Source organism: Acomys minous (assembly GCF_964271855.1).
Source record: "Acomys minous genome assembly, chromosome: 14".
In the NCBI taxonomy this organism is placed as follows: domain Eukaryota; kingdom Metazoa; phylum Chordata; class Mammalia; order Rodentia; family Muridae; genus Acomys; species Acomys minous.
The window spans coordinates 32,319,928-32,334,656 of NC_140496.1; the positions used below are offsets into that span (position 1 = coordinate 32,319,928).

At 41.4% G+C, this 14,729-nt stretch overlaps 1 protein-coding gene across 1 annotated transcript; it reads right to left on the bottom strand.

Moving 5' to 3' along the window:
- Positions 1 to 2,270: 2,270 nt before the first annotated feature.
- Positions 2,271 to 14,149, bottom strand: LOC311583101 (uncharacterized protein; the record flags this gene model as incomplete). Its single annotated transcript, XM_084756422.1, has 3 exons — positions 2,271 to 4,683; positions 5,925 to 6,051; positions 13,862 to 14,149. The coding sequence occupies 3 exons, from the start codon at positions 14,147 to 14,149 to the stop codon at positions 2,972 to 2,974; spliced, it is 2,127 nt and encodes a 708-aa protein (XP_084612548.1). The 3' UTR covers positions 2,271 to 2,971.
- Between the last annotated feature and the right edge of the window lie 580 nt (positions 14,150 to 14,729).

Below are 14,729 nucleotides of genomic sequence, written 5' to 3' on the forward strand. Positions count from 1 at the left end.
ACGCAAAAGCGAATGAGACCACAAAAGTCTATCCTTTGTATCCTTTGTACCCTGGGTCCAATAGAATTACTAAACTCTATCCTGTTGCTCTCTCCCTCTTCCTTTTTGGATTTACAATTTTCCTGAATAAGATACTCCTGTTCCTTATCAATATCTCCACTCAATTCCTTGCTTTTGGATGAGAGAAACTGCAACATCCCAAGACTCTTCTGCCTCAATATCCACTATCTGCAGAGACAGTATTTTCAAGTGCTACACGTAGATGTGTTTAATAACATGACAAATTCTGTAAACTTCCAAATGATATTTATTCTGATATTTGTAGACAGATATCTACAACAGGACTGTGAAATCACTATAGTAATATACTACATGCAGGGGCAAAAGCAGAATGGGTTGATGAGTGTTTTTTTTTTTTAAATAACTTTAAGGTTAAATGAATGTTCCATAATCCTTTCCATAACTTCCATAAGTTCTTTCTGCAGTAACTCAGAACACAACTAAAGTCTGAAGGTTCCACTGAAACACCTGTGACACAGAAAGTGGAAGTGACAAGTTATTCAATGATAGCCTTGAAAGCAGAGAGGATGACCTTACTATGGTGTCCCCCTGCAGTCCCCCTCCCCCCAAATAAACTTTTGTAAGTGGACTTGCCACATCAAACTTCAATACATTCTACAAGTGTTTGAAAATATAAGCCACAACCCAAATTGGTGATGTCCTCCATTACACTTGAGTGAACATGGTAAATAATTTACTTCCATCAAGACTATGATGAAAAAAAAAATGATAAAACAAGGTTTGTGTTTCTTGAACGTGAAGACAACTATGGCATCTGAAGTCTTTCTCAAATCATTCACACAAATAGAGTTTTTCTCGCATATGAATTCTTTCTTAGTGCCTGACATCAAGATGATATATAAACATGTTAAATATTTCAGAACTAGAGACATGGCTGAGCAGTTAAGACAAGTTCATTCCCAGGAACAAGGTGAGGTTTTCAATGACTTCCTGTAACTCCTGCTACAAGATCAAAGGGTTTAATCTTGGAAACCAGCATGCAATGCAGGTTCACACACACACACACACACACACACACACACACACACACACACACAGAGAGAGAGAGAGACGGGGAGAGAGAGAGAGAGAGAGAGAGAGAGAAAGAGAGAGAGAGAGAGAGAGAGAGAGAGAGAGAGAGAGAGAACATAATTAAATTAAAACAAATTGTTAAGCAAATAATGTTTTTCTTATTCATTTCTGTAACTCAGGTGTTGAGGCACCTAAAGGCTTACCTATGGGCTTTTCCTCTATCATGAATTGGTTCATGTAACAGAAAGCAAGCATGAAGGCTTGTAGTCAGAAGATCAATTGTTCTCAGTTGGTAGGATCATTTGGGAAGATTCAGGAAATGCTAGCCTGCTGGAGGAAGTATGCCACTTGGCATGCACACCATTTCCAGTTCCCACTCTGTGCTTCATGCTGCACATTGAAGGTGTGAGCTCTGAGTTTCCTGTCTGAACCCCCAATGTGTGACACTTGTCGCATTGCCACTTTCATGGTGATCCCATATCCCACAAACCATAATCCAAATTAAACTCTTTTATAAGTTGCCTTAGACACTGTGTTGTCTCACAACAGGAAAGGCACTAATACACAACCATAAAGTTTTACACCTGGATAAGTTATTTCATAAAATTGGAGAGAACTGTGAAATCTATTTTATTTTATTTTTTAGTTTTTTGAGACAGGGTTTCTCTGTGTAGCCTTGGCTGTCCTGGACTCCCTTTGTAGACCAGGCTGGCCTCGAACTCACAGCGATCCACCTGTTTCTGCCTCCCGATTGCTGGGATTAAAGGCACGCATACACTAAAGGTTTTACTCTTGTATGAAGATATCATGAAGTGCAAAACATCACCACACTGACTACATTTATGGGATTTCTCTGCAGTACGGCCTTTTCTCAACATTTCCAAGACTACTGCTACATAGAAATACTTCACCACATCGCTTATTCACATGCACACATCTCCACTATGTGTTCCTTTATGCGTTAGCAGGTAAGTGTGCTGTGAAAAGGCTTTATCACATTGATTACATTTGTAGGGTTTCTCTCCAATGTGTTATTTTATTTATTTGAAGATGACAGTGGTATACAAATGTTGGGAACAAAGGGGGAAACCTGTCTTATGTATTGCTTTTTTGTTATCAGCCTCTGTCTTCACTAACGTTAAAATTGCTGCGAAGAAATAACATGACCAAAAAGCAAGTTGTGAGAAAAGGGTTTATTCAGCGTACACTTGCAGATTATAGGCTATCACTGGGGCAAGCCAGGGCTGGAACTCAAGCAGGGCTGGAAACTGGAGGCAGGAGCTGATGCAGCAGCCGTGGAAGAGTGCTGCTCCATGGCTCGCTCAGCCTGCCTTCTTCGTTGTTGTTTTTTTTTTGTTGTTGTTGTTTTGTTTTTTGAGACAGGGTCTCTCTGTGTTAGCCTTGGCTGTCCTGGACTCACTTTGTAGACCAGGCTGGCATCAATCTCACAGCAATCCACCTGCCTCCACCTCCCGAGTGCTGGGATTAAAGGTGTGCGCCACCACACCTGGCCTCAGCCTGCCTTCTTGTAGAATCCTGGACCATCATCCCAGAGTGGATATCACTCTCAATGGGCATGACCCTCCCCCCCACCCCCCACTGACCACTAACAGAGAAAATGCTTTACAGCTGGATCTCATGGAGGCATTTTCTCAACTGAGATTCTTCATGTCTGATGACTCTAACTTGTGTTAAGTTGCAACACAAAACCAACCAACACGGCCTCCACTTAATCATAGGTTGAAACTAAGCTCAAGTTCCCAGGTCCTAGGAGAGCTGAGGACTTCCCAATAGATGACCAGATTCCATTAGTCATCTTTGTACCCCAAAATGTAATGACTCTTCGTAACCACAGCTTCTCTTACTCATCTTAGGTTCCTCAAAACATAATGCCTCTTCTTAATATCTGTGTGTAAACAGTAGTGCCTTGATTACAATAAATTCTTATCTTCATTGACTTTGGGTTTGAGTTGTGTTGGATATCAGTAGACCCCATAACACAAAAAGGTCTTACCACATTCCTTACATTCACAGAACTTCCCTCCAATATAACTTCTTTCATGATGATGAGCACTATAGAAATGTAGGAAGGCATCACCATTTTAAATACATTCATAAGGTTGTTCTCCCATATGAATTCTTTCATGATGGAATGTACAAGCTTCAATATATTAAATACACTCATATTTCTCCCCTGTATGAATTCCTTCATGCTTTTGAAGATGACTGTGACATTCAAACACTTTACCACACTGATTACATTCATAGGGTGTCTCTCCAGTATGTGTTCTTTTATGTACTTGGAGATTACTGTGATGTGCAAAGGCTTTACCACATTGGTCACATTCATAGGGTTTCTTTCCAGAATGTCTTTGTTTATGTATTTGGAGACTACTAAGACGTGTAAAGGCTTTACCACATTGGTTACATTCATATGGTTTCTCTCCAGTATGTGTTCTTTCATGCCTTTGAAGATCACTGTGACATAGAAAGGCTTTACCACATTGCATACATTCATAGGGTTTCTCTCCAGTGTGTGTTCTTTTATGTATTTGGAGAGTACTGTAATGTGCAAAGGCTTTAACACATTGGTCACATTCATAGGGTTTCTCTCCAGAATGTCTTCTTTTATGTGCTTGGAGATGACTGTGATGTACAAAGGCTTTACCACATTGCTTACATTCATAGGGTTTCTCTCCAGTGTGTGTTCTTTTATGTACTTGGAGATTACTGTTATGTGCAAAGGCTTTACCACATTGATTACATTCATAGGGTTTCTCTCCAGAATGTCTTCTTTTATGTATTTGGAGCGTACTGCGACATGCAAAGGCTTGGCCACATTGCTTACATTCATAGGGTTTCTCTCCAGTGTGTATTCTTTTATGTATTTGGAAAGTACTGTTATGTGCAAAGACTTTACCACACTGCTTACATTCATAGGGTTTCTCTCCAGAATGTCTTCTTTTGTGTATTTGGAGACTACTGGGACATGCAAAGGCTTTACCACATTGCTTACATTCATAGGGTTTCTCTCCAGTGTGTGTTCTTTTATGTATTTGGAGACTCTTATGATATGCAAAGGCTCTACCACATTGCTTACATTGATAAGGTTTCTCTCCAGTATGTCTTCTTTTATGTATTTGGAGACTACTGGGACATGCAAAGAACTTACCACATTGCTTACATTCATACAGTTTCTCTCCAGTAGGTGTTCTTTCATGCCTTTGAAGATGACTGTGACATAAAAAGGCTTTACCACATTGGTTACATTCATAGGGTTTCTCTCCAGTAAGAATTCTTTCATGCCTTTGAAGAAGAGTGTAATGTGCAGAGGCTTTATCACATTGATTATATTTGTAGGGTTTATGTCCAGTATGTAGTCTTTTATTATGTTTTGGTTTTTCAGCATGTGTTCCTTCATGCCTTTGAAGATCGCTGTGATATGCAAAGGCTTTACCACATTGCTTACATTCATAAAGTTTCTCTGTAGTATAAACTCTTTCATGCCTTTGAGGATGACTGTGATATGCAAACACGTTATCACACAGAGGATATTCAGAGGGTTTTTCTCCAGTTTGATTTCTCTCGTTTCTGCAAAGATAATTGTCATGTGTGAAAATGTATCACATTCATTACACTGATGAATCACTTTATCTGTATGAATTAATTGTACAGTTTGGTCTAATGATAAAAAAGAATCAGATCTTATCACTTTGTTTACATTTATGCTGCTCCCCTTCTTTGTGGGTTGTTTTAAGTCTTTGAAGATAACTGACGGTCAGAGCATTTATTACATGGTTCACGTTTGTAGCATCCTTTTTCTATAGGAAATTTTCATATATTTAAAGAAAACAGGAAACTCAGAGCTTTATCACACTGATTCCATTCATAAAATTCCCTAAGGTGTGAGTCATACATTTACAAGGTGAACCAGAACAAAAAGAATCTCCACATTCCTAGTACTCATAGGGATTTCCTGCATCGTGAGTCTCTGGATGGTTCCAATGAAGTTGGAAAACCAGTGAACTGAAAACTTGCATCACATTCAGAAAGTCTACTCAAAAGTGGGGACTACTACATAGCTTCTGTTTGTTCTGGGACACAGAGGTACAGTGCTTCTTTCAATATCGCTGTGCTCACATGGCCTGTATCCATTGTGACATAAGATATAGCTATTAAAAGAAGAATAACAAGAGAAAGGGCTCCACATTGCAGTCACACACTTTGATGTTTGTTCCTCATAGACATGTGGTGTAGGGATTAAGGTTTCTCCTCAACAACCTTCTTGACTCTCACAAACTGTCCCCTCACTAAACTGCTTTACTATGGACTATGTGCTTATTAGAAAGTTTTGAACATATACTTATCGCTTATCCCATAGGTGTACTTTCTGTGCACATTGAGATACATGCTACATGTATAACATGGTATAACACTAAGGGACATGGTTTTGTGAGAATTTATTAATCCTCAATACACTGAAAGCAGTGCTTTCCTTTAAAAAATTGCAGGACACATTAAAATTTCTTGGGGTGCATATTCATATCAGTTGCACATGAAAATTACCTTTCATATCTCCTAGATCTTTGACACTGTTCTTCAATAGTGTGGTCTTCCCAATTGTATCCTAAAATATAGTACCAGAAAATGTATGATATACCATTGCAAATTAGGCAAAATTTATATTACTCTCTTCAGTGAATCTTAGAACCATGCCTGACTTATTCACATCATTTCTCCTCATTCTCAATTCAAATTACAAAAGAGCATCAATACTAAAGAAACAGTTGCCCCTGTATTTTAAAAATCAGGAAAAAAATTCACAGTGTTACCTATAGCCATGAGATTCCTGTAGGTATCCAGCATCACATCTTTGTAGAGATTCTTCTGGGAAGGATCCAGCAAAGCCCATTCTTCCCGCGTGAAGTTCACATGCACATCATCATAGGTCACTGCACCCTAAAATATCCCATACATGTGTACAGCAGAAAGCATGATAGTGACAACACTGTAAATGCATTCTTCATTGACATAGAATTCATATAATAATTTGGGTGCTTCTTCCACTTATTTCCTGACACAGAAGTTCTAATATAATCACCGAGTCACTTTAGAAGGAAGTTGAATAAGATTCTCCTCTATGGCCGGGCGTGGTGGCGCACGCCTTTAATCCCAGCACTCGGGAGGCAGAGGCAGGTGGATTGCTGTGAGTTCGAGGCCAGCCTGGTCTACAAAGTGAGTCCAGGACAGTCAAGGCTACACAGAGAAACCTTGTCTCAAAAAAAAAAAAAAAAAAGATTCTCCTCTATGATTCCTAAACTCTTTGAACAGGATATAGCCTTGTCAATTAACAGAGAAGAAAAGAGAGAGAGAGAGAGAGAGAGAGAGAGAGAGAGAGAGAGAGAGAGAGAGATATACAGGTATAGAGAGAGAGATAGAGGTGGGAAACATCAACAGTACTGAGCCCACATCAAAGAAACTGCATGAACAATTACTGACCACAAACAAAACAAAACAAAACAAAAAGGACAAGCTGGTTGTACTGGCTCATTCCTTTAATGCAAGCACTCAGGAGGCAGAAGCAGGTGCATCTTATTGAGTTGGATGACAGCCTGGTCTACGCCATGAGTTCCAGGATAGCCAGAGGTAGTTATTAAGACCTCTCTACAAAAATCAATGAACGAAACAGAAAGACCCCAGAGGACTTTACTGAAGTTCCTACAAAGAATTACACACTCACTCTACTTCTGTATTCATCTTACAGAATCCTGAAGTGCCCAGCTTAAACTGTAACATTGATAAGATCGTACTAACAGGAATTGCATTTTACACATGGACAGATTTTTGGGAACCAGGCAAAGAAACTAATTCTCAGTACTCTCATTTTTGTTTTCAGACTCTAACCATAAGGATGAGGGGCCTAGAGCATCTCCATGCTGCCCCCATTCTGTTGGAAACCCCCTATCCTAGATTCCCCCTCCTCCTTCCACGGGCTAGAAATCACTTTGCCCACTCCTTCCCTTAATTCAAGGCTTAAGAGGATGAAGTGTCACCCTGAGGGCATCTTCTTAGGCTTCCAATCCAGAGCAAGAGCCTGCCCTGTAATGGTGACCACCTCCTTGAAAGTTCCTGCCTTGGTTTCAGCATTGGACTGCATCTGATACTACCTACTGCTGTTTTTTTCCTACAAGCCACAGCCTTTGCATTGATTTCTACCACGCTAATTACTTTTCTTCACTGTGGTCCTTAATGAGCCACTAGTAGTAATCATCCAAAGAGTCAACATTCCATCTAGGGAGTCAGCCCATTATTTTAAAACTCTGCCTTACTCAATTTCTCAGGGTATGATGGGAAGAATAAGAAAGATTCTGGACCAAAATATCACACAAATGACTACTAGCTGCACAATTATGGAGTCTATTTTCTACACCTGGACTTCCTCTGTCTGCATTACTGTCAACACTCCTGATCGTCCACATCCTACATCCTGATTGAGCTCTGTGTACAACTTTCTATGCCTTTTGCCACCTCAAATCCTGATGTTTTCTACATTCCTCCAAAAGAGAACAGCACCAGGTTCTGTCCAGCAGCAACATCACTTCCTGTGTACCATTTTTTTCTATAATTTGCTACTCTGCTGCTGTGATTGAATCCTCTAACCAAAAGCATCTCAGGTAGCAAATGGGTTTTTTGGATGGTCCATTATTTAGGGAGCTTAGGATACAAACTCATGCAAAACAAAACCAAACAAAACACAAAACAAACAAACAAACAAAAATGAAGTAAATAACTACAAAGATGGCGTCCTAGCTTTCTCTCTTGCTTGGCCACTGTCCCATGCTCAGACAGCTCCCTTATCCAGCCCACGCCCACTTGCTTAGGGACATTGCCATCCTCATTGGAAGAGCCTTGCCACATAAATTGTGCTGATGAATCAATACAATTGTTGAGTGACAGAGCAACCAGCCATTCTGGTAGGGGCACGCCCTCAACTGATGACTACAGGCACCGAAATGTTGAGAAATGAAGCTAATTAGAAAACAGATATTGTTATATTGGAACATTTTTTTAACACCTCAAAAAATTGTGTTAACCATAGCAATCAATTTACATACCAAACCAGCAAACATCGATGATTGCAAAAACTAGCAAACACAGATGTGCCACGAAATGAGGAGAGGGGAGACTTTAAGGTCAAGAAGAGAAAACTAAAACTGTTTCTCCACAGAAATTCCCCAAACCAACAAAAACTCAAGGAACTCATAACACAATATAGTAAATCTTCAGAAGACAAAGATAGGTGAAGGTGCAAAGGAACATTGATTCCCCAGATGCAATTGTGAGGCTTCCTCCCTCTGTTTGTTAATCTAGGCCAACTGTGTTTCCTGAGTCTTACTGCTGAATAAGCTCACCTGAAGAGACCACATCAAGAGCAGTCAGACTCCATTTTGTGACAAGCAGCTAGACTTCCTTATTAGCACACAGACCTCTACCCTGGTGCTGGGAGAATTCCCTGGACAGGGTCAGGCTCACCAAGAACTACTGATCACAAATAATGTTCCTACTCTAGGAAAAGGGTTTGTGCCTTCAGTGCTGGGAGAATTTTCTGTACCGGGTCAGACTGACCTCAAACTATGTTTATGTTCAGCATACTCTGAGACCTTGTTAATCCACAGACATTCCCCAGCCCCCGCGCCCCAAGACCAACCCCAGGAACTGCATAGAGGAGAGAAGAGAGGTGGATCTGTAGCAGGGAGAACTGAGCAGGAAGTTTGCTTAAGGGAAACCAAGCGTTGATTGAACAACTAGCTAGAGGAACTAGTTGTTGAGATGGTGAGGAATGAAGGAAAAGCAAATACTCAGGCATAAGCGGTAGAAGCTGAAGGTCTTGAAGCCCAGGAGAACTTTTCTTCTGCCTCTCTATCTGTCTCCGTCTCTGTCTCCTTTGCTGTCTGTCTGACTTCTCTCTCCTTGCTGCTTCCTTGCTTTGTGTCCTGCTAACTATCTTCTTTCCTACTGTTACCCATCTACCTATCCCTCTTGCCATTCCCTATCTATCCCCCTCTCTTGCTGTTCCCCATCTCACTCTAGCTTACTCTCTCATGTCTCTTACTTGCTTGCCCTCTCCTTGGGCCAATCCAGTATTTGATTGAAATGAAGTTCAATCTTTTTGTTGTTGTTGTTATAGATTACATCATGATTTTTCATTTACAATCACTAGGGCAATCAGAAATCAACAGAGTAACAATGAAACACAAAAAGTTCTGCAACCTACAACAAAAACCAATCAATTTTCAAGCAATGCCAGCATGACCTGATCATTATTTTTTAAACAATACATGGGAAAGTTTAATCATACATTTCCCTGGGCTAAAGCCAACGTGTTTACAAGATGGTCATAGCAACATACCTTGAGCTAAATATTCTTGAAAGAAAAAACTTGACCTACTCCCAGTCTCAGACCAACAGCTGTGCTATCCAAGCCTAGGCTAACTACCAAGGGATCCTCTGTCATAACATATCTGTAAAGCATGATGTTCCAAGCTCCCTTCTAGGGCTCTCAAAGCAGATTCTAAAGAAATGTTTCTACAGGTAACAGTACCTAGCCAGGTACTGTTATGTCAAGGTCTTAACTTTCTTTCATGCAATTTCTGCTTGGGTGCTCAGTCAGTGCAAAAAAACTCCATCATTGTCTTAAGCCTGTGGCCAGATGCCCTCTTTCAACATTGTCTGTATGAATTTCCTAAGGTCTGAGAAATAAAGAGAAAAAACAATTTTAGGAGAAATAGCAGATTTCTGAATAGCATTACACCTGGACCATGCATAATATTTAGGGACAGTAGTGATCAGCCAGAGATATTTGGAACTTTGTCAAGCAAAGACTCAACAGCGGTTCTAGATGTCTAGAGATCATGTTGGACAGTCGAAGGTCTCTGGAATTTTGCTGAGCACAACCTCTGTGACTTATCCTCCTGTCTGCAACATTGAGCTACATATGCAGCTGTACCTGGCTACAACCTGGCCAGGACCAATGAAGGTCAGTTAGAACTGCTTTTGTCTAGTTAGTAAAAGCATCTGGAGTCAGAGCCTACCACCTTGTTCCCGTTACAACCCCAGCTGAGCTGATTGTGGTAAATAATTGATCCCTGAGAACATGATGGCTCACTATGAAGACATTGTGCATGGGACTAGGTGGGATGCAGCCAGACCTTCCCCACTCTCTGGTACCTGAGACCCAGTCACTACTCAAGGTTGCTCCTGGAGATGCATCTTCCTCTCCCCCTGTCCATGCTTCCTGTCATCACCACAGACCATCCCCATCTGCCCTTCTCCTCCTACCTCATCTCTTTGCCTGAGCCACTAACTATGGGCACACACACCCTGCTCAACCACAAGCCCTGATGGACAGAAGACCAGGTCTTCTGTCCAAAGATATCCCACTATCTGTTACCACAGACCCAATTCTCACACACTGGACAGAATACCAGGGAAAGCTTCCTCCCCACTTTTCATGTCTCCTGTAGAGAACACAGACCATACCCAACTGCCTCATCTCTGTGTCCAAGCCCCTACTTGGGCAGACACATTCCTGATCAACCACATTCCATGCCTGCCCAAAGCCTAGGTAGGCTGTCAACAGATCTACAACCTTATCTCCTCAGCCCAGACCTTGATCTTCACAATTGACCCAAGCACTGGACTGGACACCAGAGGCAGCTTCCATCCCATCCACACCTCCTGTGGATCCCTAAAGCCATCTCTCCCTGATCTCCTTTTTTCCAGCCTCTAAGAACAGCAAGCATGTCTCCATGAACACAGCAGTCAAGCACGACAGTAAAAAGTCCAGCACTCTGCCAAGACACTCTCAGAATATCCAGGGAGCAAACACAAACCTGGAAATAATACTCCCACCTCTACAAGACAAACACCTACACCAATAATCACATCAAACCCAGATTCCTAGATACCAGCATAGGAGCATAATCAATAACAGCCAGGAGCTGTGTCTCCAACAAGGACAAGCTATCCTATCACAGCAGGTCCTGAATATCCCAACAGAGCTGAAGGCACAAGAAAAAGACCAAAGGAAATTAATAAATATCTTAAAGAGGTCCAGGAAGATACATACAAACAATTGGAGAAAACTAATAAATCCTTTAAATAAAGCCAAGATACACTAAATAAAGCTTGAATGAAGACATAAAACTGTTTAAAACCTAAAAATGGAAATAGAAACAATAGAGAAAATGGAGTAGTCCTTGAAATAAAAATTTTAGGACTGCAATGAGGAACTACAGTGGCAAGATTCCCTCACAGGTTGTATATGGACGGGAGAATCTCAGGCATTGATTATGCAATAGAAAAAAAAAAAACTGGATGCATCAGTCAAAAAAACAAGGAAAAAAAGAAAGAAAGAAAGAAAGAAAGAAAGATAAACCCTAAGTTTTCTGGCACAAAGCACCCAGGGATTCTGGGATCTTATGAGAAGAACAAAACGATGACTAATTGGAATAGAGGAAGGAGAAGAATACAACCTCAGAGGTCCAGAAAATATTTTCAACAGAATCATTAAAAGAAAAATTTCTTAACTTAAAGAAGAAGTCTATAAAGGTACAAGAAGCATGCAAAATAACAAATAGATTGGTCCAGAAAAGAAAGCCCCCTTGCCACATAATAAAAACACTAGACACAAGAAAGAATATGAAAAGCTGCAACAGAAATTGAAACACAACAACCAAGTAACCTATACAGGCTGACTTATTAGAATTGCATCTGTCTCTTAATGCAGACTCTAAAAGCAGAAGGCTTGGACACATGTGCTGCAGGCTTTAAGAAACTACAGATGACAACCCGGATTACTATACAAGAAAAGTTTCAATCACCATAAATGGATAAAATAAGATATTCTCTGATAAAGTCAAGTTTTAACAATATTTATCTACAAATACATCACTACACAAGGTGCTAGAAGGAAAAACCAAACCCAAGGAGGTTAACTACGCCCATGAAGAAACAGGGCATAAATAACCTCACATTAGCAAAACCAAAAGAAGGGAAGCACTTGTGCCATACACATATATACACACACTCACACACCACAACCACCACCACCACCACCAACAACAACAAAACACTGGGAATTAATAATCACTGTTCATTGATATCTGTCAGTAACAATGACCTCAACTTAGCAATAAAAAGACACAGGCTAACAGAACAGATGCTAAAATCAGAATCCATCCTTCTACTGCTTACAAGAAATACAGTTCAACATCAAGGATAGACATAGCCTCAAGGCAAAGGGCTGGAAAAACAGATTCCAAGCAAATGGACCTGGTATGGCCAGTTTAATTTCTAAAAAATAAACTTTAAACAAAAATTTATCGAGAGATGGACACTACATATTCATCAAAGAGAAGTCTACCATGATATCATTTAAATTCTTAACATCTATGCCCCAACACAAAAGCACTCACCATTGTAAAAGAAAGTGCAGCTTAAATCACCATAGACCTTCATGCACTAATAGTGGGAGACTTCAGTATCTCACTCTTACCAACAAATGGGTCCTTTAGACAAAATAAACAGAGAACTGCTCCTGCTAACTGATGTTAAAAGCCAAATGAACCAAGCTGAAGCTTACAGAACATTCCACCCAAACACAAAACAATATACCCTCACATCAACTCATGGAACTTTATTCAAAATTGATGATACTCAAACACAGCGCAAGTCTCAACAGACAGAAAGAAGTTGAAATAACCCCTGCATCCTATCAGTCGACCAAGGATTAACGCTACACATCATCAACAGAAAGTGGAGAAAGCTTAGAAACTCATGGAAACGGAACAACTCTCCACAGAATGGAAAAAGGGTTAAAATAGCACTGTGCAGAGCGTGATGGCGCATCCCAACACTCTGGCAGAGGCAGGAGGATCGCTGTAAGATCCAGGCCAGCCTGGTCTACAAAGTGAGTTCAGAACAGCCAGGGATACACAGAGAAAGCCTGTCTCGAAAACCGAAAATAAATAAATAAATAAATAAATAAATAAATAAATAAGAAAGAAAGAAAAAGAAAAAAGAAGGAATACAGTGTTAGTAAACAGGCAGCAATGGAGCCACCCCTAGAAGCACTGATGACCATGGGAAAACGGAAAATACAAAGCCGCCCAGGAAGCATGTCTTCTCAAACAAGCCAGCACCAGCAGGCAGGATTCAGGTCTATTAAACCACGTGGGCACCTTGTGTGCATGCGTGTGCACTTTCTGCACACGAGCAAGATAGACTTGTAGAGGGAATTCCTCCCATTCCCTCTCTACTCGCACCTGTACACCTGCACAGGAGCAGGCACTTTCTGCGCATGCGCCAAGTAGACTTGTAGAAGGAATTCCTCCCATACCCCAAGCCATTTCCTTCTCTAGTCTGTCTCCAAAGACTTCTCTATATTCCCTTCCCACTTAAAAACAACAACAACAACAACAACAACAACAACAACAACAACAAACCCTCTAGTATGGATCTGCCGCGTGGCGTGATTTCTTTTTCAGCGTACGGCCCGCCTGCACACATGCTAATATAAATACTATAGAAACCAGCGAAAATGACTACTCAGTCTATGCAAACTAATGGAACACAATGAGCAGTCCCCATTCAGAGGCCACAGTCTGGTCCAGAGTGACTAAGACCACCCCAGGGAGGACCCGCCACACCAGCTCCCGCTGCTCAGCTGCCTGCTCCTCCTGGTTGTGGGCAGTGACCCTGTGCTCACCATGTCTCGGCTTCGGAGCCAGCGGGAGCTCCCCTCACAGCACACAGCAGCTGCCCTCAGCACATCACACCGAAGCATTAAAGCCTGCTCAGCTACAGAGTGGAACCTGCAGCAGGGGACCAGGAATAACTCTCCTCCTCTTCCTGCTGACAATTCTGCCTCATGGCTCTGATTGGCTATTGTGTCTTGAGTGACATGAGCAGAAGGGAAACAGCACAGTGGGTCCTGGCCCAGGCTTCCCGCCCAGGACCAGTCCTTTTCCAGATGTGCAGAGAACTTCATTTCCATAGCGCTTTTGCCTGTCCTCCTATACTCAACCCCTTTGTCTTCTCACCCTGCCCCAGGGAGGACCAGCCACTCCAGCTCCTGCTGCTCAGCTGCCTGCTCCTCCCTAGGTGTGCAGTGACCACGCCTTCAACGCCTTGGGACTTTGGAGCTTGTCTCAGCTCCCTTCAAGGCCCTCAGCAGGCACTTGCCCTTCTTCCTCCTGGAAGCAAGGTGGATAGCTTGCATAGTCCATTACACAGCTGGCCTTGGACTTATGGGTCTCTCCCACAACTGCCCAGAATATTAACACTTAGAGAGTTTAGGAAACAAGATTTTTGTTTTGTAGCTTCATGCAGGGTTCAGGTAAACTGTAGCTACTTTTCACCTGGCACACACTGGACAATACTGGGGGGGGGGCATAAGGAAGCAAGAAACATTATCTATCTATCTATCTATCTATCTATCTATCTATCTATGTGTGTATGTATGTATGTATGTATGTGTATATATGTATCTCCAGTACAAACTAAAACAAGAACACAGCTGTATTAGTGAAGGTTCTCTACATGAACAGAACTGACATAACGAATCTATGTATGTA